This window comes from Chelmon rostratus, chromosome 7 (genome assembly GCF_017976325.1).
Source record: "Chelmon rostratus isolate fCheRos1 chromosome 7, fCheRos1.pri, whole genome shotgun sequence".
Lineage (NCBI taxonomy): Eukaryota > Metazoa > Chordata > Actinopteri > Chaetodontiformes > Chaetodontidae > Chelmon > Chelmon rostratus.
The window spans coordinates 16296650-16319039 of record NC_055664.1 but is presented as its reverse complement, the minus strand read 5'-3'; the positions used below and the strand labels follow the sequence as shown (position 1 = coordinate 16319039).

Below are 22390 nucleotides of genomic sequence, written 5' to 3'. Positions count from 1 at the left end.
TCTTCCCTGGGTTGAATGATGGCTAGTGGCTTGATTAATGGCTTAATTTCTATCAATTAGCAGGCAAAAAAATCTCCACTGAGACGGGCCTAAATTGAGCATTGAATTACACATCTTTGCCGCGGTGCAGGGAGAGAGGTGGAGGGGGGTGGCAGAAGAGGGGAGGGCACGTTATTGAAACCTGGGAAACCAAGAGATGTTGCTGTGTGTGAGCGTGTGCACATGTGAAAGCTGGCCGTGGGTTACAAAACTTAGATAAATGCTTATCCTCATGTATCCTAAGAACTGGGGTTTGTGTCATTGCTGGCTTTGCAGGAGACTGTGATGCTTCCAGAAGGGTATTGAGAAAATATCTAAAATTTAAAACAAATCTTTGTGAATTTGAATCTCTCTTTGATTAAACTGGCCAAATTACTCGTCACGTCAGAAAAAAAAAATGTGACTTCCATTTTTTTTTTCTGACGTGACGAGTCTCCACAAGTCTTGTACTTGCGGTGCTGAAGTCGCAGTACCCACCATAAACGCAGCAGCACAGTTTGGCCTTTCTTTGCTGTGGCCTATTCAGTTTTAATGCATTCATTCATTAAGTTCGCTGTTTGCAATATAATTCTAAAACACCATCAAAGATTTTCTGCAATTTGCGAGACCTCAATAAAACAAGCAGTTAGTTCTCCTTTTTATTTATTTTTCTCCCCACAACAACAAGAGCTGCGGTAATTTAGCTGGCACGCTAGTGCACTCAATTACTAGAATTAATCAGCAGCAGCAATATATTCAGCTCGGCTGCTCTTGATTGACAAACTGTAGACCAAAGTCAAGTTTACAAAGGCAACGCTGCCATAGCCCAAGGCCTCTGCTCGTATGTAGACATGTGTTGTTGAACAGCTCCCTCTTCTGGCGGAGAAGTGCAGCTGCTTTATAATGGGCTCATCTTCAAGGCTGAAGGAGATGAGCTGAAATCTGTTTTCATTGGCTGGTTTGATTTTCTCTCTCGTCTTCTGGTCTTAATCAATGAAGTGGACAAACAGCTATTTAGAGAGAACAATAGTCTATTGATTCCAAGCCACTCATCAGCAGCGCAGTCTGTCCAACTAATTTCAGTAATGAGATGGCAAGTGAGTTTTCTGACTCCCTCTTTTATATACGCGCACACACTCACATGCATGGGTGTAAAGGACATGTAAACGGACATTGCTCAGTCACAATCCATTATTCTAATCTGCAGAGTTTGATTCCATTTCCTGGTTCGCAGTGGCGGATGTAATGCATTTCAGCATCTAAACACAACTGTCATAGAGCGCTACCAATAACCTAGTTTAAAGCAGCACATACTGTACACTCAGTTGTGTCTGCTTTTGTTTCTGTTTCCTTGCTGCCTCTTCGCTCTCTCAGCTTTCACTTTATCCTCCTCTCATCACTGACAGGGAAACGTCCCTAATGCGGTGACAATTGAGTCGACCTGTTAAATTAATTTGCCGGATAATGTGTCAATATTAAATATCAACTTTGACCTCTCCGAGCTGCAGAGTGCGCTCGCCCAGCTAGAGTATTGATTTTTGTCTGCCTCTAAGCTCGCAAGGCCCGCACTCAAAGTCCATTATTTTTGATTTTCTCATGAAATACATATCTTTTCCCGCTGACATCTGACAAACAGCATATGGAAGTCATTTTATCTACTAATAATGTGTTTGTCAAAAAGTCTGAGGTCTTAATGGATTCCTCCAGCGCACACGGAAAGCCCAGCAACAGACGGGCCTGCCAAGGAGATGCTAGCAGATATGGGTTGTGTGTGTGTTTGTGTGTGTGAGTGTGTGCATGCATAGTCAGTGTGGCGGTGTGCATGGTAGTTCTTTATGTAGGGCATTTATGCTCACAGGGACATCAGAGAAGGGGTAATTGAAAAAGTGAATTATTTGTGCTGAATTAATTGCCGGCCAGTCACAGGCGAGTCTTCATTCGAGCACGCGCATGCTCACGCTGCCGAGCAGTGAGCAGTGGTGATAGTGGTGTGAAGGACAGGCCACAGTCGCCAGGAGGATATTGGGCCAGTGTTCAGACTTCATTTAGCAGCCCAGTCAAGGTAATGACTATTTTTGGAGCCGCTGTGCAATGTGTCTCTGCTCACATCTTCCCGCACAGGATGACAAGCTGATAGTCAGTCATATAGGAAAGCTTAATTCCACTTGTCACTCAGTTGTCCAATTCTGCAGTGCATTTAAATCAAAACCCAGTTTGTTTGAGTGCTATTATGAACTATAATAGGGTGTGTGTGTGTGTGTGTGTGTGTGTGTGTGTGCGTATGTGTGCTTATGCATGTGTACGTGTGCGTGAGATAGCATGTGATGCTTTGCTGTGAAAGCCGGAACAAATATTCATTTATTCATTAAACACCAGGGCCATGAAGATCTGTTGTGACACCCTTTCTGTAGCTGCTAATGGATTGAATTAATTCCTGCTATTAGCTCCAATTCTGTGTGTGAGCGCGTGCATGTGTGTGTATGTATTAATGCCAGCCATGAGTGTGAATGCAAAGTATGTAAGTTTGCAAACACACGTGTACATGTGGGAGTACTTATATCCTGATGTTTTGTGTGTGTGTGTGTGTGTGTGTGTGTGTGTGTGTGTGTGTGTGTGTGTGTGTGTGTGTGTGTGTGTGTGTGTTCCCATTTGTGTACTTGTTTTCATGACACAGCCTACATGAGTGGAGCAGAGAAACATGGATGTCTGTTGGATTGACAGATAGAGAGATGGGAGAGTGCAGGAGAGGACGGATGGATGGGGGAGAGAGGGATGAATATTGACTGATCAGTGGAAAGATTGACAGCCAGAGAATAATGGGAGCATTCAGACTCTGTCTTTTTTTTTTTCCTCTTGCTAACTTTCCTGGCACACCTATTTTTTGCCCTCCTACGCTACGACGACTGCTCTTGAATTCTTATTATCTGATATGCAGAATCCTGATGTGTTTATATCCCAGAGTAATTTACTGGAAACCCTTTCTGTCTTTTTGTTTGATTGGACGGGCTAAAGCAAAATACTTTCTGATACATGAAAACTATATGAAACCTAATCGCATTTAGTCTCCATAATGAAATTCCACTGCAGTGAGTTTGTGTTCATATTTTGATTATTTTAGAATGCATTATCTGAGCGTAATTCACTGTCTGGCTATTATCTTGTTAGTTTTTTTTTTTCCACTTGCCTTTTGTTGCAACTCTATGCCCTTGGCTTAGCAAGAGTCCTTTTTCATGGCGGCCGAGATTAAAATACGGGAATATCAGATATTCCATATTGTACGTGTCAAAGAGCATTATAAAGAGAGATAACATACAATCAACTAAGCTCAGTCCAAATGAAATCTGGTTCTTTTCAGAGAATGACAAGGGATGGCTGACCCTGTTTGTGTGCGTGTGTGTGTGTGTACATGTGTGTGTGTTTCTGGACATGTGTGCGTGCTTTTGTTCATCGCCTTCCTTCTGTGTAACATGTGTTTCAGAGGGAACTTCTCTGGAGGAGCAAGTGCGAAGGATAAAGGACATTGAGGCCATCGAGAGTGATTCCTTTGTTCCTCAGGCTTTCAAATCATCCAGGGATGATATAAAGGTGCGTTCTGTCTCTCTTTCTCTCCCTACCCCTCACTCTCGCTATCTTTTCACTCTGTCTCTTATTGAATTTACCTCTGCAACGCTGTGCCGTCTGTCCTGAGACAGCCCAGACCAAATCAAACATTCATTCAGCGCCGTTTGTTCCGACTGGAGACGGTTTCATCAGACGCTCCACTGTTCGCCGCCTCCAAAGCGGCAGCACCCACACAAAAGCCACAGCAGGCAACAGCCATCCTCTGTCTTCCTCTCCCTGTCTCTCTCTCTCCCCCCTCTGGTCGGGCAGATGCAGACAAAACACAGAAGTCATTATCGAAATGTCTCTGAAGGAGCAGGAATTAGATTTGTTGGGGCTCATGGCTGTTTTGAAAAGATAGGCGACAACATGTGACAGCAAACCTGCACAGACATTTGGGACACATTCTGGTGAGTCTGACGAAGGTCAAGACCCGTGTTGCTGCAGCTTGGACAGCCCTGGCCTGGCCAGTCTGCACAGATTGCACGTGCACAGGATACTCTACCTTCCAGTGCAATGCGCCTTTCACATATTGAACCTGAATCCTAACCAGGTTCAAGCATCCAACCGGGTAGCAGCTTTCATTGTTCACATAAGGATCTCTTTTATGGAGAAAAATACATGTCAGGTCTGTTCTCACATGGATGTAAAATTAGATTCGTACTGTAAAATCAACTCACAAAACCTAATGTAGGAACATAGAGAAAGGCTTTTTTTAATTCTAAAGAAAATAGCATTTGAAGAACAAAAACGGGGTGCAGTTCTGCAATATTTTCATCAGCTGCTCTCTGAGAATCGTCCTCACACGCTTACAAATTCTCTTGTAAAAAGGTTCAATAAGGACCCCCAGGGTTCTATCCCCCCAAATCAAAGAGCCACAAAAGGGTCTTTTTCTGATCAAGACATTGCTCTTGCACTTCAGCAATCTCTGTCTCTTTAGTATGAGCGTTTCCACATCAGATATGAGCATGAATCAAATTCTGGTCTAACTTCAGTCAGTCAGATGTCAGTTACGGTTGACCGTTATGATAAGATAAGATATGATAATACTTTATTAATCCCACAGCAGTGTTGCAGCAGCAAAGGGGATGGTGTAGTAGTAAGAAGCATCAATCAAAATAGCAAGATATGATATGCATGTAAACAATGTGATAAGGAAAACAAGGCAGTGGTTTAGTTATACATGAGAATATTGATATTGCACACTTTAGTATCCACAAGTGGATTTTTGGTGTTTATGGTCGACTGGGAGCAGTGTTGATTGCAAAGTCTGAGCGGCAGTCAAGAGGGACCATCGCAAGCATATTAGTTAAACTTAATAGCACTAGCATTGTTGAATCATTTAGATGAATTAGTTGGGTGACCAAGCAATATTTAAGTATGGACAACCCTCATTTTACCAATGTACAAGCATAGCATTACTCTATTAAAAAAAAAAAAAAAAAAAGGTGTTTTATTTCCAAAAGCTATCTCGGCTAACATTAATGCTAGTTAATTGCAGCATTACCGCTAAGCCAGGGAAGTGGATGCTTTTTGGGTTAACCCTCAGGTTACCAACGTCTGGAGCACTTGGCTGACACTGCTTACACAGAGGTTGAGAAACATTGGAGAAGCTGTAACAAGTGAATATTTGGCATTTGTGCTTGAAAAGAATCACTTTTAATATTTAATTAAATGGTTTTTTTGCATTTGATTAATGTATTTGCCATGTGTGTACCAAGACACAGTAACTGAAAAGGTTCAGTTGTGTATAATATTACTAAAGATATCCACACGATTCATCCTTAGTTGGGAGGATTTCATTGTCTTTTATTGTGTTATCTATGCCACATTTTTGGCTGCAGTGAAGAGGATGATGGCTGAATATAATGCACATTGTTTGACTACCCTAGGACAGATATCGTTGGGTTATTTCCAATTTAATGAGACTGATAATTAATTAAACCCTTTTTAAACTAAGTTGTGCCAACAAGCTGCATTCATTAGAAATGTATATTCAGCATATCTTTGGCAGGGATTGTGATGACCAGTGATACTGTCTGATATTTGGCACATCACCATACTTATTAGTCTGTGTGTTTTATATCTCGCTCACTTTTTGTATCCTGCCAAATGAATTTTAAATAGATCTTTCCAACTGGGTAAACATTTGCTCTGGGGCAGGTTTTAGGAGTGTTTGAAACATGAATGCACTTGGCAAAGTATTAATTTTGGTATTTCTTCTTCATCAAGTACAACAAGGAGAACAAGCCATCCGTCCAAGTATGGGGCTTATTATAGTTTTAAGTAATACCTCTAGGGAGAAGGGAGAATCATTTTTAAACATCATATTTTCTTCAATCGGCTTGGACCCACGGCAGCATGAGGGGAACAGAGAGCCTTCGTCTTTACTTGAAGTCCTCCTCAGTCGTAAAGGAAGGGGAAGACACATTTCTTTTGGCTTGTGTGTAACGTTGGGGAACAATTGACCAAGCCGAGGTGTCATGAAGCTGATCCTTCGAGGTGTTTGAATATTTACATGAGCCCGCTCACTCTGCAGCTGCTGGTTTAGCACAATCAGACTCACTTACAGAACATGTAGGGCTGAGAATATGTGAGGAGGAACACATGCACAGATAGACGAGACATAAGAATTAGATTGAGGACACAAGCTGGTTACCATCAATACACTGCTTTCCATAGTCTTGTTGCATTAGCCAGACTTTCACTGCCATCTGCTGCACAAATGTTGTATTGCATCTCACCATTATTTTCTGTGTCCAAACTCTACGAAATATCTGTGTGCCTTAGGTTACAGAAATACTGCAGTCAGACTTTAATGTTTTATACCAACAGGAAATTATGCAATTTCTGGAGCTTTTTGCAGTTATACATCTTATATCCCTGCATAGTGCCTCCATGCATTTTGCATTGTATGTTTATGTTGATACTGTTGTTAGTTTGGCTATTATATTCTTTTTTTTCAACATTTTAGTTTCATATTTTATTAATTACAGCTGCCATTTATATGCTTAGATTTAATCACCATGTCATGCTTTAAATGCTTGAATGTGCTCATTTTAGTGTGAGAGTGACGTGTTTTTTTTGCATGTTTTGTATGTTTCTGTGAGATCAGAACGAGCCGGCTGGCGTGAAGCAGGAGTCCGAGAGGGCCGATTCTCAGGACATCACTCTTCCCATCTCCATAGTCTACAGTGACATTGACACGCTCGCTCATCCAAGTGTAAGTTTACACACAAGGCAAACTTCCACTTCTAGGTTTACAACTAAGCTGTCATGAAGTTCTATAACACAGACTTTTTAACACCCAACAAAGCAACTTCCAAGCCTCTGGCTCAGCTGAAGTAGATCTCACTTCTTGTCATTTCATCTTTTGCTGCCGCCTTGTTTTTATGAGTGCAGCGCTTATTGATAGGTGGACAAACTTTGTAAACTTTTTTTTTCTTCTTTTTAATGCTCCTGCTGCTACTAACACCACCACCTCTATTTACACCATTCCTGCATATTCTGACACTGTGCTTGGTATAGTAGAGGACACTGCGGGATAGTAGATTAAAGCCTCCCAACATCACCTCTTCCCCTGCCTGCAGACCAATGATGAAAAACGAGAAGGAAACTTTAAACTCCAATAATGCTCTCTGGGGCTTCCCAGTCATCTATCTCCACCGGGGAAACGAAGTTATGCCCTGACGTATGCAGATAACCCCTTCAAATACACACACACACCACCCCCCCCAGCTGAAATGCACACACATACACACCCTCAGACAGGCTGATGTATGGTAGCAATATGCCCCAGGCGGGCCCCGGCCTCAGCTTCAGCTCCAGATCCACTTCCAATTAGAACAGATGAGTCCCATTAGCCCAGCCCAGATACTGTCATCCTACACACACAGCCTCATTAGCACCATGACACCAGCGCAGGGCGGACAGACAAGAACTCACTGGTGTTGAATCTAACACACAGATAACATGCGGTGCCGCTGTAAGCAGCGTAGCTTCAGGAATGAAGGATTGACGTGGCCGGGGTTGCTCTACAATCTGCATAATAATAGACACAGATCATCACATAGATGTACAGTATGTACACATAGCCAGCATGTCAACATTAACTCTCACACAAACACACAGTGAATATAGAAATCATCTTCCAATTTCTCCCTATGCCTCAGTGCCTTGCCTCTCAGGCTCATAGTCATTATGTTACTTCCTAATAAACAGATGCCTTCATTCATCAGACACTTGCAGCAGCAGTTTTATAGCCCCCTTACAATCAATATCATTGCTGCTGGTGATGTACTGCGAGGAATAAAAGTCACATGTGTAGGTCTTTTTCTGTCACCAGGCTAACGCACTGCTGGGCTCACTGAGCTAGATGAGTTATATGTTTTAAAGTAAAGGTTTTTTTCTCCTCGTGTTCATTTTGAAATGAGTAGACAGGGAAAGACTAATATGACATGCAAGATACCACAGCCTTCCTCTAGTATTAAAGCAGCATCACTGGTACTCACAAGTCCACACTGAGGTAATATGGGTGTTGATGTGCAGTACTGACAATTCTGTGCCATGCTCAGGAACTTACTAGCAAACATAGCTTATTCATTTCTGTCACATTCTGCATGTGAGGGGTTTCGGAAGGTGGATTGAGGAGCCACAACACTACAATCACAGTCATCAGGAGATATCGGAATCTGAGATTTTGGTCAGATCGCGCAGCCCTGTGTGTTGAGGTGGCCTTTGTTGGTCAAGTCACTTGTTTTGAGGAGCTCAAATTCACAAATTTGTTTCAGTCTAGTCGTGTATGTATATCGTGTGTATACCTGTGATTGCATGTTTGTGTACCTTTATTTAGACAGGCAGTGGAACTGAAAAAAAACAAAACACATTTGCTTTTACTGGGTTTCAAGACAAATATTATTTCTCCATCAAATGCTTTTAGCGTCTCACATCACATTAAATTTAATATTTTTGGGTTCCCTGACTGATAGTTGAACAAAACAGTTTTTTTTCAATGTCTTCAAACATGATTTAAGATTACCGAACAATAAGTTCACTCAAGTCTAAGATTTAGATTTTTTTACCTTCACATAAAAGATGCAGTTTTTAATCTTGTCTTTTTCAGGACACTGTCAGATTTTCCCACTCATTCATGCTTCATCTAGAATGAACTTCTTGTTTTGTTCTTCTGAGATTTCTGTCCATCCATAGTTGTTTTTATGTTTGTCTCAGTGTGATCTAAAATAAAGCAGCACTGGTTCTTGAATCCTGGATCTGATGTTTAAGTCAAAACTTCTGTTAAACCCTTGGTGGTTCTCTTTAGTCTTGTGGTCCCTGTTCTTGTCTGCGTGTTTATCTGTCTGCTAACTAACACATCCTCTCTACGCTGTCCTGTAGTTGTTCATGGACAAGGAGAAGGCCGAAGAGCTGTGGCTCAACAGACTGATCTCGCTGCGACAAGAGAGGCTGATGGGAAGTCCTGTGACCTAAAGCACACCAGACACCTAGAAGATCCTTCTTGTTCTCCAGAATGTTTCAGTTGCTTTTACTTTGTCTCAGTCACCGCCATATTGTGTCTGTCTTGTTTTAGGATGTGACAATATTTCTTACTTTACTGTTCCACCAATTTCTCTTGCCTAATGTAGAGACTTGTGAACATTTGAGCAGATTGAACAGTTTTTTTTGGTCCTGATGTGCTGATTATTTTATTACTGCTAATGTAATTCAATTAAACAATCTGCTGTTCTTTATTTGGCTTCATTTATTTTTAATGAAGGAAGATCTTACAGTCAGATAAGGTGACCTGTTTTACCATATAGATGTAGCATTTGACACATTTTGTTTTTTCTAATCAACTCGTTAAATAAAGCTAGCTGTGATTTGTGTGTGTGTGTGTATTTGTGTGTGTTTGTGTGTGAAAACTGTCTTGTGGGTGAATGATGTAGATAGACCTGTAAGTGGGATTGATTTGATAGAAACAGCATCTCCTTCTTCACCTAAAGTGTGGGACACATGTGTTTTAATGTAAGATAGCAGGAGTATCTTCAGTTAGCTACAGTTAAATGAGTCACCCTGCCATACAGTAACTTACTAAAAGTAGCCTGACTCACCCTGAGGTAACCTTATCTCTTTGGTGTGTAACAGGATTGAAATAAGACTGGCATAAACATCTTCTCGCCCTCCCTAAACTTTCCTCTTCTCTTAAATATAAATGCTTATCAGTGATTTATGTTTATGTTTGTTTAATGTAGTGTCCCTGTTTGAGCAGGGATTAAAGGCAGTGTAGAGTCCACAGTCAGGCCTATTTGTGGAAGAGCCAGATGGTAAATCTATACTGCGTCTGGGACATGGTGTGTCACTGCCGTGCCCTCCAAAATAGTCTGTGTTGTACTGAAATAATAAATGAGAATGTACAAAATGATTTGCTAAGGCAAGCACACAAATTAAGCTTTGCTTTGTGAATGTGTGAAATTTGTGTAGAAGCCCCCCTCATGAGCCAAGTGGCTGTCCTGCATGTCTTCACACCCTGCAATTACCCAATCAGAAACAAAAGTCTGGCAATGTAATCCTGGAGAATTGCCTCGTGATTTCTCCCTCACCCTAACAACCATTGATATTTCTGTACTTCTTAATTAGTATAACTAGCTGCATAGAGGTTGCACAGTTTCTGAGAGGGTGAGTGAGATAAGCACATTTTCTGGTGACGTGCGCGAGAAAGATAAGAAAATTTCAGTTTTAAAGAAATAGAGCGCCGTTGTCATGGCAGCCATCCACAACATACAGCCCGATAGCTGCCGTTCGAAGCTCCGAATAACCAGCCAATCGGAGGGCCGGGTTTGCATCACATGGCAGGTGTCGGAGTAAGTTTCGTTCTGTATCCTTCATCATAATATTACCGAAGCTGTGCGGTGGAGCTGGGGCACCTGCGGCGGAACGGATTATTTCTTGAATAGCCTGAATCTAGATTTTTGTGTACATCTTTAAAATCCGTGGAAATGTCCAACAGTAATCTCAGGGAACTCGATGAGGATCCGTTCTTCTTGTCGTGAGTAGATAAACTAAACTTGTATTGAGTCTATTAACGTTATAACGTTAATTGTTATTAAAATGTTTTGGCTTCTGAAGGTTGGTTCTCAAGTGCGATTCAGTGTAACAGCAGTAGCATATGCAATAGCATATGAGGTGATATATCCGAGTAAAGAGATTTCAGGACAGTGTGTAGAAAAGTTCCGACAAACTAAATTAACTAAAATAATCAACTCCAAAGTAATGCCCACAAGCTAATAATTTACCGCAGAAAGCTAGCGATTTTTACGTTAGCGTTTTTACATATTTTTAGCTAGGCTAACCTTAAATGAACGAGCGAGTCACTGTCCGAAGTACTAACGTCAACATTTAGTTCCACATCTAATAATTACTTTTATTAAAACGAGACGTTGACGTATTAAGCCTCTTAACTCGGACTGATTATGTCCATCATTATTAGCATATTTGGTAACCGTTTGCACACCAACGTTTGATTTGTAATCTATAAAACAATAAAATGTAGCATCTTACACATAAAAGCAGTTTATGTTTAAGAAGCCACATTTTATGGCTTCTTGTTAACTGTCATGTCTCTTCCACTCTGCATTGAGCAGATTTTAACGTTTGTCAGCCTACATCACATCAATAACGTTACCGCTACACTGAATTTCAACATAATTGTTATGACATAGCTAGCTAAATAACATGTAGCTGCATTAGCCATTTCTGCTGCAGTTTAATGAAGTTGCCTAGCAACAGCTGCTGTGATATGGAATGGACTGTTGTGGGGACTAACTGATTTGTATGTAGCTAACTTTATATTTTTGAAAGTAAACAGTAGGTAAATTAAAAATGTCAGGGGAGACGGGGTGTACAGAAGTAGAGTTTTTAGTAATGGTTATAAGTAATTGCTCATTTTTGAATAAGTATCTACACTGACCCTGACACAGTGACTTTGACTGACTGCATGAGTGAACACCTGCTGAGTTAGTGTGGCCACACTTGACCTGACCTGAGGGGAGAGTAAGGGTGGCTGAAATTATTTTAGGGGTGCATCTTATTTCAGTGTGTTATGTTCATTGAAGAATTTATCTGCAATAGGTTCCAAGCTGGCATAGGTGATAGAAGTCACTAAATATAGGCGTACAGTTTGTGTTTAAGAGACATTTGATATATTTTTTCACTCCTGGAAATGTAATCATGGTTTGTAATCCTCCTCAGTGAATGCTGAGATTCATTTTGTCTGTACTTCCTCTTCTTCTGCCACAGGGATAATTTCCGGGCTCACAGGGAACATATGCGGCAGATGATGCGTAGCTTCTCTGAGCCATTCGGCGGGCCCTTTATGTCCAGTATAATGGATGGGAGAGGCCGTGGTTGTGACAGAGCAGAACACCCTACCTCATCCTTGGCGCTGAGGGATGGACACAGGGTGAGAACATGCATTTCAAGAAGCACTATGACAGTATCCATATGTGTCATGTGACTGACTAGCATACATACATATTGTTTGGGTCTATGCAGGACCAAGGATGAAGCCGGTTCGGCAGTTCACTCATACAGTTAGGCCTTATGACCCTCTCTGTTCACTGCTCATGGGCGCTAAGTTTACTAAGTTTATAGTGGAAGCTGGCCACTGGCAGCGTAACTGGAGCACCACTCACTGAAGTATGGGGCCATGTCAATCTCTGGTTTAGTGGAAGGGCAACCCCCTTGGCCTCTCTGGACAGTTATATCTAGCCCTCAGGAGCCCTATTTATAGTGCATTGTTCCACTGACACACTGCTTTCTTGCGAATACACGCACAGACTCCTTTAACACTCACACCAATAGGACCCCAGAGAATTTGCTGTGCTGAGGTGAGCCGCTGCTGAAAATAACAGTTTATTTTGATATCATTCCAGTTGGCCTAGTTGTCACATTCACGTTAAAGTATAGTTTGTCTTCAAGTATAACTGTTTCTCCAGATATCTTTGATTTTGTACACTTTTATACAGGATAGGGCTGTAAAAACTGTGGCCTTTTGGAGGGATCATGGACGAATTGTTTACTTTGGACCATATTGCTTTTATTTGTGCAGCATTATAATGAAGAGGCAGGGAGGCAGGCAGAGGGATACTTTTGGTCTGCCATGTTTTGCACCCGTTAACCTTTCCCAAATCAAATCAGGCCCTGTACTGCTTATATATCTCTGCAAGTCAAACTTAGTCCCTGTCACCTGCTCTAATCCCACTACCTCATGAGAGCTTGTATATTTATCCCTGTTAATGACTTTCATCAGAAGCCTAGCTTCAATAGCCAGCAACCTGCTTTCTCTGTATTAGTGTTATGACCTTTAAGGTACCGTCATTCTAATCCAATACACTGTTTGTCAGATTCAGTGAAAAACTCAGCTCTCAGGTCAGTTTGACTTAAAAACAGCAAAATGATCTGCCAACAGAGCAGACAAATTTCACTTGCCATGATTTTTAAACATGTAAAAATATCTTGTCTCAAAGAACCCACAGTGATCTTAAAAGCAGTGTAGCCAGACTAAAATCAAGTACATTTGTCTGATACAAAGAAATTCTTACTTCAACCAATGTTTTGTACTTGTCAGCGTCGATCAAACATCTTGATAATTCTGGTTTCAAGCAGTAAGTTACTCAGAACCAGTAAATCTCAGTAAGAAGTTGTCATATCTCATTATGATAATTAACGACAAAAAGCTTTAAACAAGTGAAAAGCTCTAACAAAAACTGCGTGGTAAGACGATATACCTTGTCAGATGGAAAACAAGCATATATTCCTTCAATTTAAGACATTTAATCTTACTTAGCTTTTGCTTTTTGCAGTGAGGAGGGGGGTTTTGTTTGGCCGTTTGGCTCAAATATCAACAGTCTTTCTCCAGAATCACTTGCTCCATCTTTAACTAGCTAACGTCATCTGAGGGGGGGCTCTGAACACTTGAAATGGAGCTACACTGCAAACTGTCCACCCAAACGAATCATTTAATCTAATATTTGGAGTTTTAAACTGTTTTTATAAATTTGACACAATGTTGTTTACTTGTGAGTATGGTAACAGTATCTCAGTTTATTGGAAGGCTTTTTTTTCTTTTTTATAAAATAACAGGATATTATGGGGATTCATGAAAGGTTGAATTATGTGTGAGGTGTAAAGTTTTTGCAGCACAAAAACAGAGTAGGTTTCTGTTGAGCTGGATCACAAGTGGCAGCAAAAGCAATTAACTGTTTTTGTTAATGCGCACACAGAGAGTTGGAAATTAGATGCAGATGTGGGGTCTTTGCACTTTAAAAGAAAAAAACATCTCTATCGCCTCTCGATCTCTAGACTAATTCAACTGTGGCGAACAATATTTCTAATGTATGTCAAGATACATGGAATTAAGGTTAATTGAATAACCAAAAGGATCCAGTTTTATCACAGATCTTGGCTCTCGAACTCCCACACACTCTCATTTACGAGAAGACAAGGAGCAGTCTTGTGGTGCCCGGCGGGGGTCAGAGGGCTGCAGCTCTGGTGCTGAGCTGTTGGCTTGGTAAAGGCATGTGTGCGGATGTCATGGACCCTCTGTTTTCTCATTGTTGCTCTTTTGGTCCATCTGCTTGGCAGAACGTGCCTTGGCAGTGCTGGTGCATTATCAGCAAGATGACAGACAGCTCACTCTCATACTGCTCTCCAATATCACAGGCTCAAATGTGCACACAGAAATACATACATAAACACACACACATACAGTATTGAAACATGCTCACAAGCACAGTTACGCACAGTCGCAGCATGCAAAATAACACAGACACGCTGGCATGCAAATAAACACACACTCATTGGATACATAATGCTGGAAGGCTTGCACTTCTTGTATTAGCTTGCTAAGCATTAGATTCCCAATGGGAGAATAAGTCCTGTCTTACCTTCCAAGGCAGCTGTGAGTTCTCACATTTCCCATTCTCTTGCCAAAATCCACTGCCAGGTTCATATCACCTTTCCAAGTACTTGTTCATCTGAGCGCTTGTTTATAAAAGTACTGTTGAATGACAATCAAGCATCATTATCAGTTGGGTGTGCTTACTTTGATTCTGTGGTTTTTGAACTGAGTAAGGCTGGTGGTGCTAGCGCTGGCAAAAAACGCGGCAACTAGCATAGGTGGGGCTAATGTTGTCTTTGTTGTAGATTTATACCCTTTAAGCCAGATTTTCCCTCCGCTCAGACAGTCTGCCAAAATAAAGTGAGAAGTAAAGTTTGGCAATAAGAAATTATGTGTTTCCTACACCGCTCCTTCACCTACAACTGCTTTAAAAACATCACAGTCGACACAATCGGATTAAGTGCCTCCTCATCTTCTCTGTGATCTTTTAAGATCACAGAGAAGATGAGTTAAACTCCCTGGTGATGCGCCACTTCCTTGTAGTATGTGTTTGCAGCACAACTCCACTTCTCCTTTTAAGATGGAATCATATCTACAGTACATGTCCCCTGTGGTGAAACCCATAGCTCCCCCAGGAGCAGGAGAAGCTCGCCTCAGAGGACACAGTGGCAGGTCCAATATCAGATTGAAAGAGAGAGAGAGAGATAGAAAAGAATATATCAATCTGCAGTTGTCCAGACAGCCTAAAATAATGTGTTAAAGACCATTTGGTGTACGTTCCTTATTTTGCACCCTCAGTCTCTCCTCTGCTCAACCCCAGTCTAAATATAATGCTGGCAGATATGTAACTGGCATTTATTAGTTCATACATGCCACTCTGGGATAAAATTGGCTGTGAGGCTTCATAGATACTGGTCAGGAGAGTTTTACGTAAGCTTGACATTTGAAAAGAGCTGAGAGAGCAGCCTTGGACTCTTTGCCCCCTGTTAGGTCCCAGTCCCGGCTGGTCCGTCCAGCACACTGCAGCCTTCCTAGAATGAAGCTCAGTTTCAGTGTTAAACCCACGTTAATCTCTGGCAATGCGACCCAATTACACATGGAACACAAGTCATTCAACACCCCACTGATTACGCACAATACCCCTATGCATCACACACATAGCGATGACTGCTGAGATGCTTATCCAGGGCTGTGGGGTCATAAACACCTGCGGTTTTGGCCCAGAGAACACAGGGTCTGGCTGCAGGCTGCTCCCTCCTCACTGGCCTGTCACTCCTTGGTGCATGCACTTCTAGAGGGTTCACAGCCTTGAAGGGCTGTGCTTAAGGCCACAGGGAGGGCTCTGTGTAGCTGTGTCAAGGGCTTAGTGACCGAAGACCCCCCAACTGCTTACTGGAAACAACCTCAACAGACATGCAAAAAGTCACCGTGATTTGTGTGTGCTTGCGTGTGTGTGTGTGCGTATATATACCATGTTACAATGCAATACCATGCTATGTTGCTAAACTGAAATTGTTTGAATCCTCAGGATATGAGCCGGTCATTGTTGCCCTTTGGCAGTATTGATAACACGGTCAGTAGAGTCCTCTCCTGTTCAATCACATGAGTTTCTCATGTATACTCGTACCGGCCACGTGCATGACTAAAAGTGGTCGGCAAAGTGGTCACAGTGTTTCCTCTGCAGTCACTTTACAAATTCCATTAAAAACTGTTAAATTAAAATTTACTAAACTCCAGACAGGCAAGGTGACTGATCCACATACTGTATAACAGGATGCAAAGTTTAACAGTGAGACAAATAGGTTAGATTAATATAGATTTACAACAAGTCATTTGCAGAGTTTAGGGAATATTTTGAATGTAGCCCACAAATGGCTAACCTGTTGTTACACCCCCTGCAAAAAAGCATACACACAACTGCCACACAACATAATTCTTGTGGAAACACTGTGACCAGTATGTGGAATGACCAGTGGGTTGCTTTCTATTCGTGCCCTCCTAAAGTGCAACATCATCACCCCTGTTCCTCTGACTCTGTCTGTTGTACAAGGCTGATGATGTGTTTCGGATGCGGGCCCATTTTAACGAGAAAAAGAAAATTTGTGGCTGCACCCTCAACGATATCAAAGTATCTGATGTGAACACATTTATTTTAAATGCTTGATGAGTGATGGCATCCTACTGCGACATGCTTGTCCGACTTGAGTGGTGTCCTCAGTTTTTCCTGGCTCAAAATGAGGCAAAGGTGGTACCTCGACTGTGACCTACAGATACTTTTTTTTAATTGTGTTTTTTTCAAAATAAATGTGAACATGCACTCGTTCCTAAGAACTAAAAAAGCTTGTGAATTACAATCCAGTTCCACCAGATGCTTTGCAATTATAAAATATAATGTTATATTTATAGAATGTGTTTTTAGATGTAAATGATACAGTTTACACAAACAAATGTGCCCTGCAATAAACCCAACCTTTATCAAACATGCAGTCACGTCAATGCATTTAACTAGCGATGTTTTATTTTTATTATTATGTTTTGGCAAAAGCAGCACACAATTGGAGCAAGTTGTCCACCATTAGATTCTCTATAAACCCTTAATAAAGACATGAAAAGCATTTTTACGTGCATGCTGGACGTTTTGTTATGACTGTTGTTGCACTAGGTCACATATTGTGACGTGAAAAAATGTGAATGTCCTGGCTACATTGTTCCAGATGGCACACATGGAAGACACATATAGTGGCCTGTGCTCTGTGCATGTGTGTTTGTACACACGCTGGAGTTGTTTACGAGCTGATAATGCCTTGTGAGCGTGCAACATACGAGCCCAGCCATTCAACCCCCGTGGCCTTCCCCTGTTCTTTCCCTTTTGTGTTTTCGCAGGACATGATGAGGAACCCTTTCGGCATGTTTGACAACATGATGGCCAGCATGAGAAACAGTATGGAGGAGATGCACAGAAACTTTGTGAGTTTATTCATGTAATGATTCTGTGTCCTCTTTTTTTTTGTTATGCTGGCTTCTCAAACTGCTGTGGTGCATGAACTGCAGCTGCTTAATAGTCTGTGTTTGTGTGTGTTTCAGGAAAACATGTCTGCAGATCCAAACACCCACTCATTCAGCTCCTCATCCGTCATGACATATTCAAAGGTTGGAAATGAGCCTCCGAAGGTCTTCCAGGCGAGCTCATCGACACGTCGTGCCCCTGGAGGGGTAAGTGCCCCATCACATGTGTTAGTACCTTATATCACAGTACGTTAGAGCACAGTTCACGACGTTGAGCCTGGATTCACGCTGTCATTCCTGAGTGATCATGGTGATAACTTCCCGCTGGCCGTTCTTTGTGAGAACATTACCATAAGCAAACTCTCCCAATGGCACTTCATGGCTGTGTTCCATCAAGATGTGCCAGAAATCATCCCACAAACACAGTACCTAGAACTGGCACTCATAAATGGAATGCGGCCATTAAGACTATTATTAGCTGCACTCATGTTTGACTCGTGGGTTTAATGTTTAACCGCCAGATCAAGGAGACCCGGCGAGCACTGAAAGACTCTGAGAGTGGTATGGAGAAGATGGCCATTGGTCACCACATCCAGGACAGGGGACATGTTGTTGAGAAGAAATACAACAAGAAAACGGGAGAGAAGGAGCTCAGCCAGGACTTCCAGAATATGGATGAATGTACGTTAAAGTGATATATACATATGTATTTATTTATTTTCACCTTGAAACAGGGAGTGTATAGATAGACTGCTTTCCATTCCCTGATCATCTGCTGTCAACGCTCTGAATTCAGCTTCTTCAGCTTCTTCATTGAGTGGTTGCAGTCGCTATTTAGGAGGGTGCAGCCATATTTATTTCAATTTTCAAAAATGTAACTGCATGAAGAGGCTATTTCAGAGATCGGTATGGAAAACATTTTTCATTTTGACAAGTAAAATAATGTAAACTGAACCTGATCCTCCACCCCCAGCTGAAGCACAGTCATTTGACTTTGAGTGGCAGCAGAAGGTGTCCAGCTTTCATTCGTCTGGCCCCATGTCTCGCCTGGAGGAACCCCGACACCGTGGTGTTCACAGGGCAGCCCTCACCAGCTCTGAGCAGGCCGTCAGGTCAGTATTACGTTCTCAGACCGCGTGTAGTATTGAAGACAGGCCAGAATCTGCAGTTCAGGGTCAAATGACAAACAAGTGGGAGACACTGATAGCAGACACATACACTGTGCCTTATAAGTATGTTATCATGTTATAATACTGCAGGTCATTTGAATGAACTGTGTTTTCTTGCTTTTCCACAGGGACCAATCAAAGAGAAACGCTGAGGGTGAAAGCAAAGTCAAAGGCTCAGGCTCAACAAAGCAATAAAAACATGTTTGTGTGCTTATTAAAAGTCATGCGTACATTTTATTACACGTAGACAGTACTTACACATGAACAACCAGTGAGCAATTACTTCTTATGATTTTGCATCAGATGAATGGAATTTGCTCTATGTAAGGTATTCTGTTGACATTGACATCATCTGTTTCTCACATTGTCATTTTCACAAAATGTTGACTTATTGACCGTTTGAAATCCACCAATGCACTTCGAAATGTCAAAATTGTCATTTTGTAATTATGTTGTCTAGTACTGATGCTCTAGATATATGTATTTTATTTGCTGTAATCTTTGTAAAAAGAAAAAAATAGTACTCTTCCCTTTTTATATGTTACTTTTGGTTTCTCTTGTTTTTCATTGGATAAACTCCGCTGCGTAGCACAGCATGTTGACGACATCTGGATTATTCTCAATAATTCTGGCTTTGTTCTTGTATATTTTTTCAAGCTTTAGAAATAGGTTCTGTACCAACACAGACTGTTGTCTGGAAATGAAAATGTAAAAATATGAACATTGACCTGGTGTTTTCTGTTTTTATCAGCCTCTGTTTGTATGTGACTGTAGGCCTGCAGAGGGTCTTTGAGAGTGTGAGTGAGCGTGTATTGTGATGAATCTCTCGTTTGGTAGTGACCCAGGCTAGTATTTTTGGATCTAAGCACTTGTCAGCGGCTCAGATTGTTCTGAGATGTAACACAGCTGCAAGCCCACCAGGCTCCCCTCTCACGTGCTTGTCTATCCGACTTCATTAATCCCTCAGCGTCAACATACAGATAGCAAGGAATGGAGAAGCTTCTGACCAACATATACCGCAGCTCAACAAGGATCCTCGTGTCAGCTCATTGCCTTAGTCATGTTTATGTAACGTGGCAGATGTGCCATTCAAGAGAACTTTATGGGGAGTTGAAAAAAATGTACTTGTCATGGAGGCCAGGAGGGCGCAAACATCCCCCAACTCTGCCAATCACAGGTAAGCTATCTCACACAAATCACTGTCATAGGTAGGTGAGATGACTTAACAGCTTATAAAATGTTCACTGACTTCCTGGAAATCAGTTAACCCGCTATATCAACACTGCCTCTTTCACAGGATAAAGAGATCAGCTATTACTCAATGTCTGTGACTGCTTTTATTTAAAATACACTTTACTGCGTCCATTCGAGTCTGATGGTTTCTTCCCTTCTTCTACTTCAGTGTGTTAAATCTTAAAAAGAAAAACTGACTGCAGACAAGATAAACAGTAAAATCAAATGGTGTTAATTCATCTGCACAATTGAACCAGTAATTATTTAAGACTTTGCTGTAAGAAACTTCAGCTGCAGGATTTCTTTTATAATCTTCTCATGTATCTGCCTCTACAGCACCTGCATCCACCACTGATGGGTGTTTGCTCTTATGAATCATGCTAACGTTACATCCTCCTTATCAGTTTACGATGTTATTGATAGCCAGGTCCTTTGTTCCTTGTGCATCTTGAATTATGAGAAAACATTAGTATGAGTAGAAAGGTTTTAATATTCAATACAAATAGGCTACAAAAGACCTGTGAATATTGAGCTGGCAGTTACAACTCTGCCACCACCTGCTGGTCATCTTACCACATGACTTTCTGTCAGGAATATTTACACGTCGTTGATAGGAAACATAACTTACTTAAAAATCTTAACCAAATATACAGGATCTTGAGAAATTAAACAGCATCTTGACCAATGTAGCACAAAAATGAGTTCTGAACATGGGCCAGCCCCAAATATGAAAGCCCATCATCTTTCTCAAAAAAGTCCCCAGATGCAGAGCGGTGGGATCGTCAGGTGCAGGTCTACATGATTCCCTGAGGCTGACCCTTTCCTGCGATCTTCTTGGAACACTCCAGCAAAGCGTTGTGGATGTCTTTGGCGCAGGAAATCTGAGACTTGATCATGCCGAGGTACTGGGCATAAGACATGGACTCTGTCTGCACTGTGTCTGGCTTGGTGGCAGTTGGGACCAGGTTGGGTGAATGTTTGGCGCTGTCAATGCTCTGGGAGAGGCACTCGTATGCCAGCCGCTGCACAGAGGAGAAAAAATGTAAGTCTAAATGGTATCTTTATAAAGACCAGTGGAATTAGTCAGTGGAATCTAGCGGTGAGGTTGCAGATTGCAAACAAGTGAACACCCCTTGCTGCTAAAAACACAAAAGGTACTCTCGATAGTCAGTGTTTGGTTTGTCCACTCTGGGCTTCTGTAGAAACATGGCAGACTTTGTGGAAGAGGACCCCTGCTCTTTCTGTAGATATAAAGAGCTCATTCCATTGCTCCTAAAACACACTATGATTATTATAATCAATTTCTGCCAATAGATCCCCCGAAATCCAACACACTGGACTTTCAAGTGTACATATAGTGTACTATGTGGCGTGTGCTAAACATTAACAGGTGAGGTTTGACCAAGACAAGTTGGAAAATTCTTTCAATCGACATTTTAAACTACGGGACAGGGAAAATTTGATTAAAAACCAATTCAGGTGAAAGTCCTCAGAGGAAATTCCCACTTATTTCCAGTCTTATCTTGATGCAGCAGTCAGAGTGTGTTGTGGCTGCAGTACACACATGACTATTTCCTCAATACTATGTTATAATCATGATCCATTCCACTGCATTCATTCAGAAGCATCTCTATATATTTGACAAACCTAGCGGGATAAAGAACAGAAACAGAAATTCAATAATTAAGTTAAAAATACGCGAGGAAACTGTCTTAAAATCAGCTGTGGTGCCCAAATGAGCGCTTGTACCAAATAAATTGACATTTTAGTCCTGGTTTCATATCAACACTTAGGTTGTGTGTGTTACTGTGTTGAAGCCTTACCAAACACAGTTCCAGTTGATCGCAAAGGGCATAAAACTCCTCTAGGCTTTTGTCAAAGCGCTGGACAGATGTGTCGCTGCTTTTGCTAAACCAGAAGAAACAATAGATACATTAAAAATTAAATAAATAAATGCTGAGACCTGGATGACATTCTTCTCCAGGACCATTGTTGTAACGTTCACACAACTGGGTAACTTACATGCCGTTGTCAATTGACGTGTTATGGGCCAAATTCAGGGATGCAACCTTCATTACATTCTGAAAGTAAAAAAAAAATAAATTAAATAAAGCGATAGGTTTAAAGCACAATGATGCATATGACTTATTTATTTGTGAAACTACAGTATTTCGACTGTTAACTCGTCAAGACAACTTTAGCTATTGTTACCAGATGTTTTGAGCATTTTTGATGCGCCACAATTACCTGTAGACTCTCTTTCAGTTGTGGAATAAGCATCTTAAACCTGTGGACTGGATCGAAGTCTTGCTGTTGGCTCAGTTGTTGTTGTTGCTGTTGCAATGAGGTGGACTGCTGTAATCCGGGTTGGGACATCGGCCCACCGGGCTGCTGCTGCTGCTGAGAAGCCATTTTGAACGGGAAGACACACAAGCCGGAAGAACGGTAAATATCCGGTTCATGGTTTTTC

At 41.5% G+C, this 22390-nt stretch overlaps 3 protein-coding genes across 4 annotated transcripts in view; 2 read left to right on the top strand and 1 right to left on the bottom strand.

Moving 5' to 3' along the window:
• The window catches only part of rsrc1 (arginine/serine-rich coiled-coil 1), a 113092-nt gene extending 103592 nt beyond the window's left edge, over positions 1-9500 (top strand). The window contains exons 8-10 of the mRNA XM_041941306.1: positions 3497-3603; positions 6734-6841; positions 9013-9500. Coding sequence (XP_041797240.1) covers positions 3497-3603; positions 6734-6841; positions 9013-9105 — 308 coding nt within the window. The 3' untranslated portion in view covers positions 9106-9500. The remainder of the gene's footprint in view (positions 1-3496; positions 3604-6733; positions 6842-9012) is intronic.
• Positions 9501-10522: 1022 nt separating this feature from the next.
• mlf1 (myeloid leukemia factor 1) lies at positions 10523-20008 on the top strand. 2 transcript variants are annotated; one of them, XM_041940291.1, is made up of 8 exons: positions 10523-10660; positions 11911-12073; positions 16041-16085; positions 17396-17479; positions 17597-17725; positions 18040-18199; positions 18492-18630; positions 18816-20008. In XM_041940291.1, exons 1-8 carry the CDS (start codon positions 10611-10613, stop codon positions 18880-18882), a joined length of 837 nt encoding a protein of 278 aa, XP_041796225.1. In that variant the 5' UTR covers positions 10523-10610; the 3' UTR covers positions 18883-20008. The 2 variants fall into 2 exon arrangements, with proteins under 2 accessions (XP_041796225.1, XP_041796226.1); XM_041940292.1 differs by lacking the exon at positions 16041-16085 and having other exon boundaries at positions 18816-20005.
• Positions 20006-22336, bottom strand: med29 (mediator complex subunit 29). The gene is made up of 4 exons (XM_041940293.1): positions 22168-22336; positions 21943-22001; positions 21744-21828; positions 20006-20942 (listed from the first exon to the last, which is right to left on the bottom strand). The coding sequence occupies exons 1-4, from the start codon at positions 22330-22332 to the stop codon at positions 20715-20717; spliced, it is 537 nt and encodes a 178-aa protein (XP_041796227.1). The 5' UTR covers positions 22333-22336; the 3' UTR covers positions 20006-20714.
• Between the last annotated feature and the right edge of the window lie 54 nt (positions 22337-22390).

Coding starts and splice junctions, on each gene's coding strand:
- mlf1 (XM_041940291.1), top strand. CDS start 10,611: ATGTCCAACAGTAATCTCAGGGAACTCGATGAGGATCCGTTCTTCTTG. Junction 12,074..16,040: donor CGCTGAGGGATGGACACAGG/GTGAGAACATGC, acceptor TTGAATCCTCAG/GATATGAGCCGGTCATTGTT. Junction 17,726..18,039: donor CACGTCGTGCCCCTGGAGGG/GTAAGTGCCCCA, acceptor TTTAACCGCCAG/ATCAAGGAGACCCGGCGAGC.
- med29 (XM_041940293.1), bottom strand. CDS start 22,332: ATGGCTTCTCAGCAGCAGCAGCAGCCCGGTGGGCCGATGTCCCAACCC. Junction 22,002..22,167: donor AACTGAAAGAGAGTCTACAG/GTAATTGTGGCG, acceptor TTTTACTTTCAG/AATGTAATGAAGGTTGCATC. Junction 21,829..21,942: donor ACGTCAATTGACAACGGCAT/GTAAGTTACCCA, acceptor CTTCTGGTTTAG/CAAAAGCAGCGACACATCTG.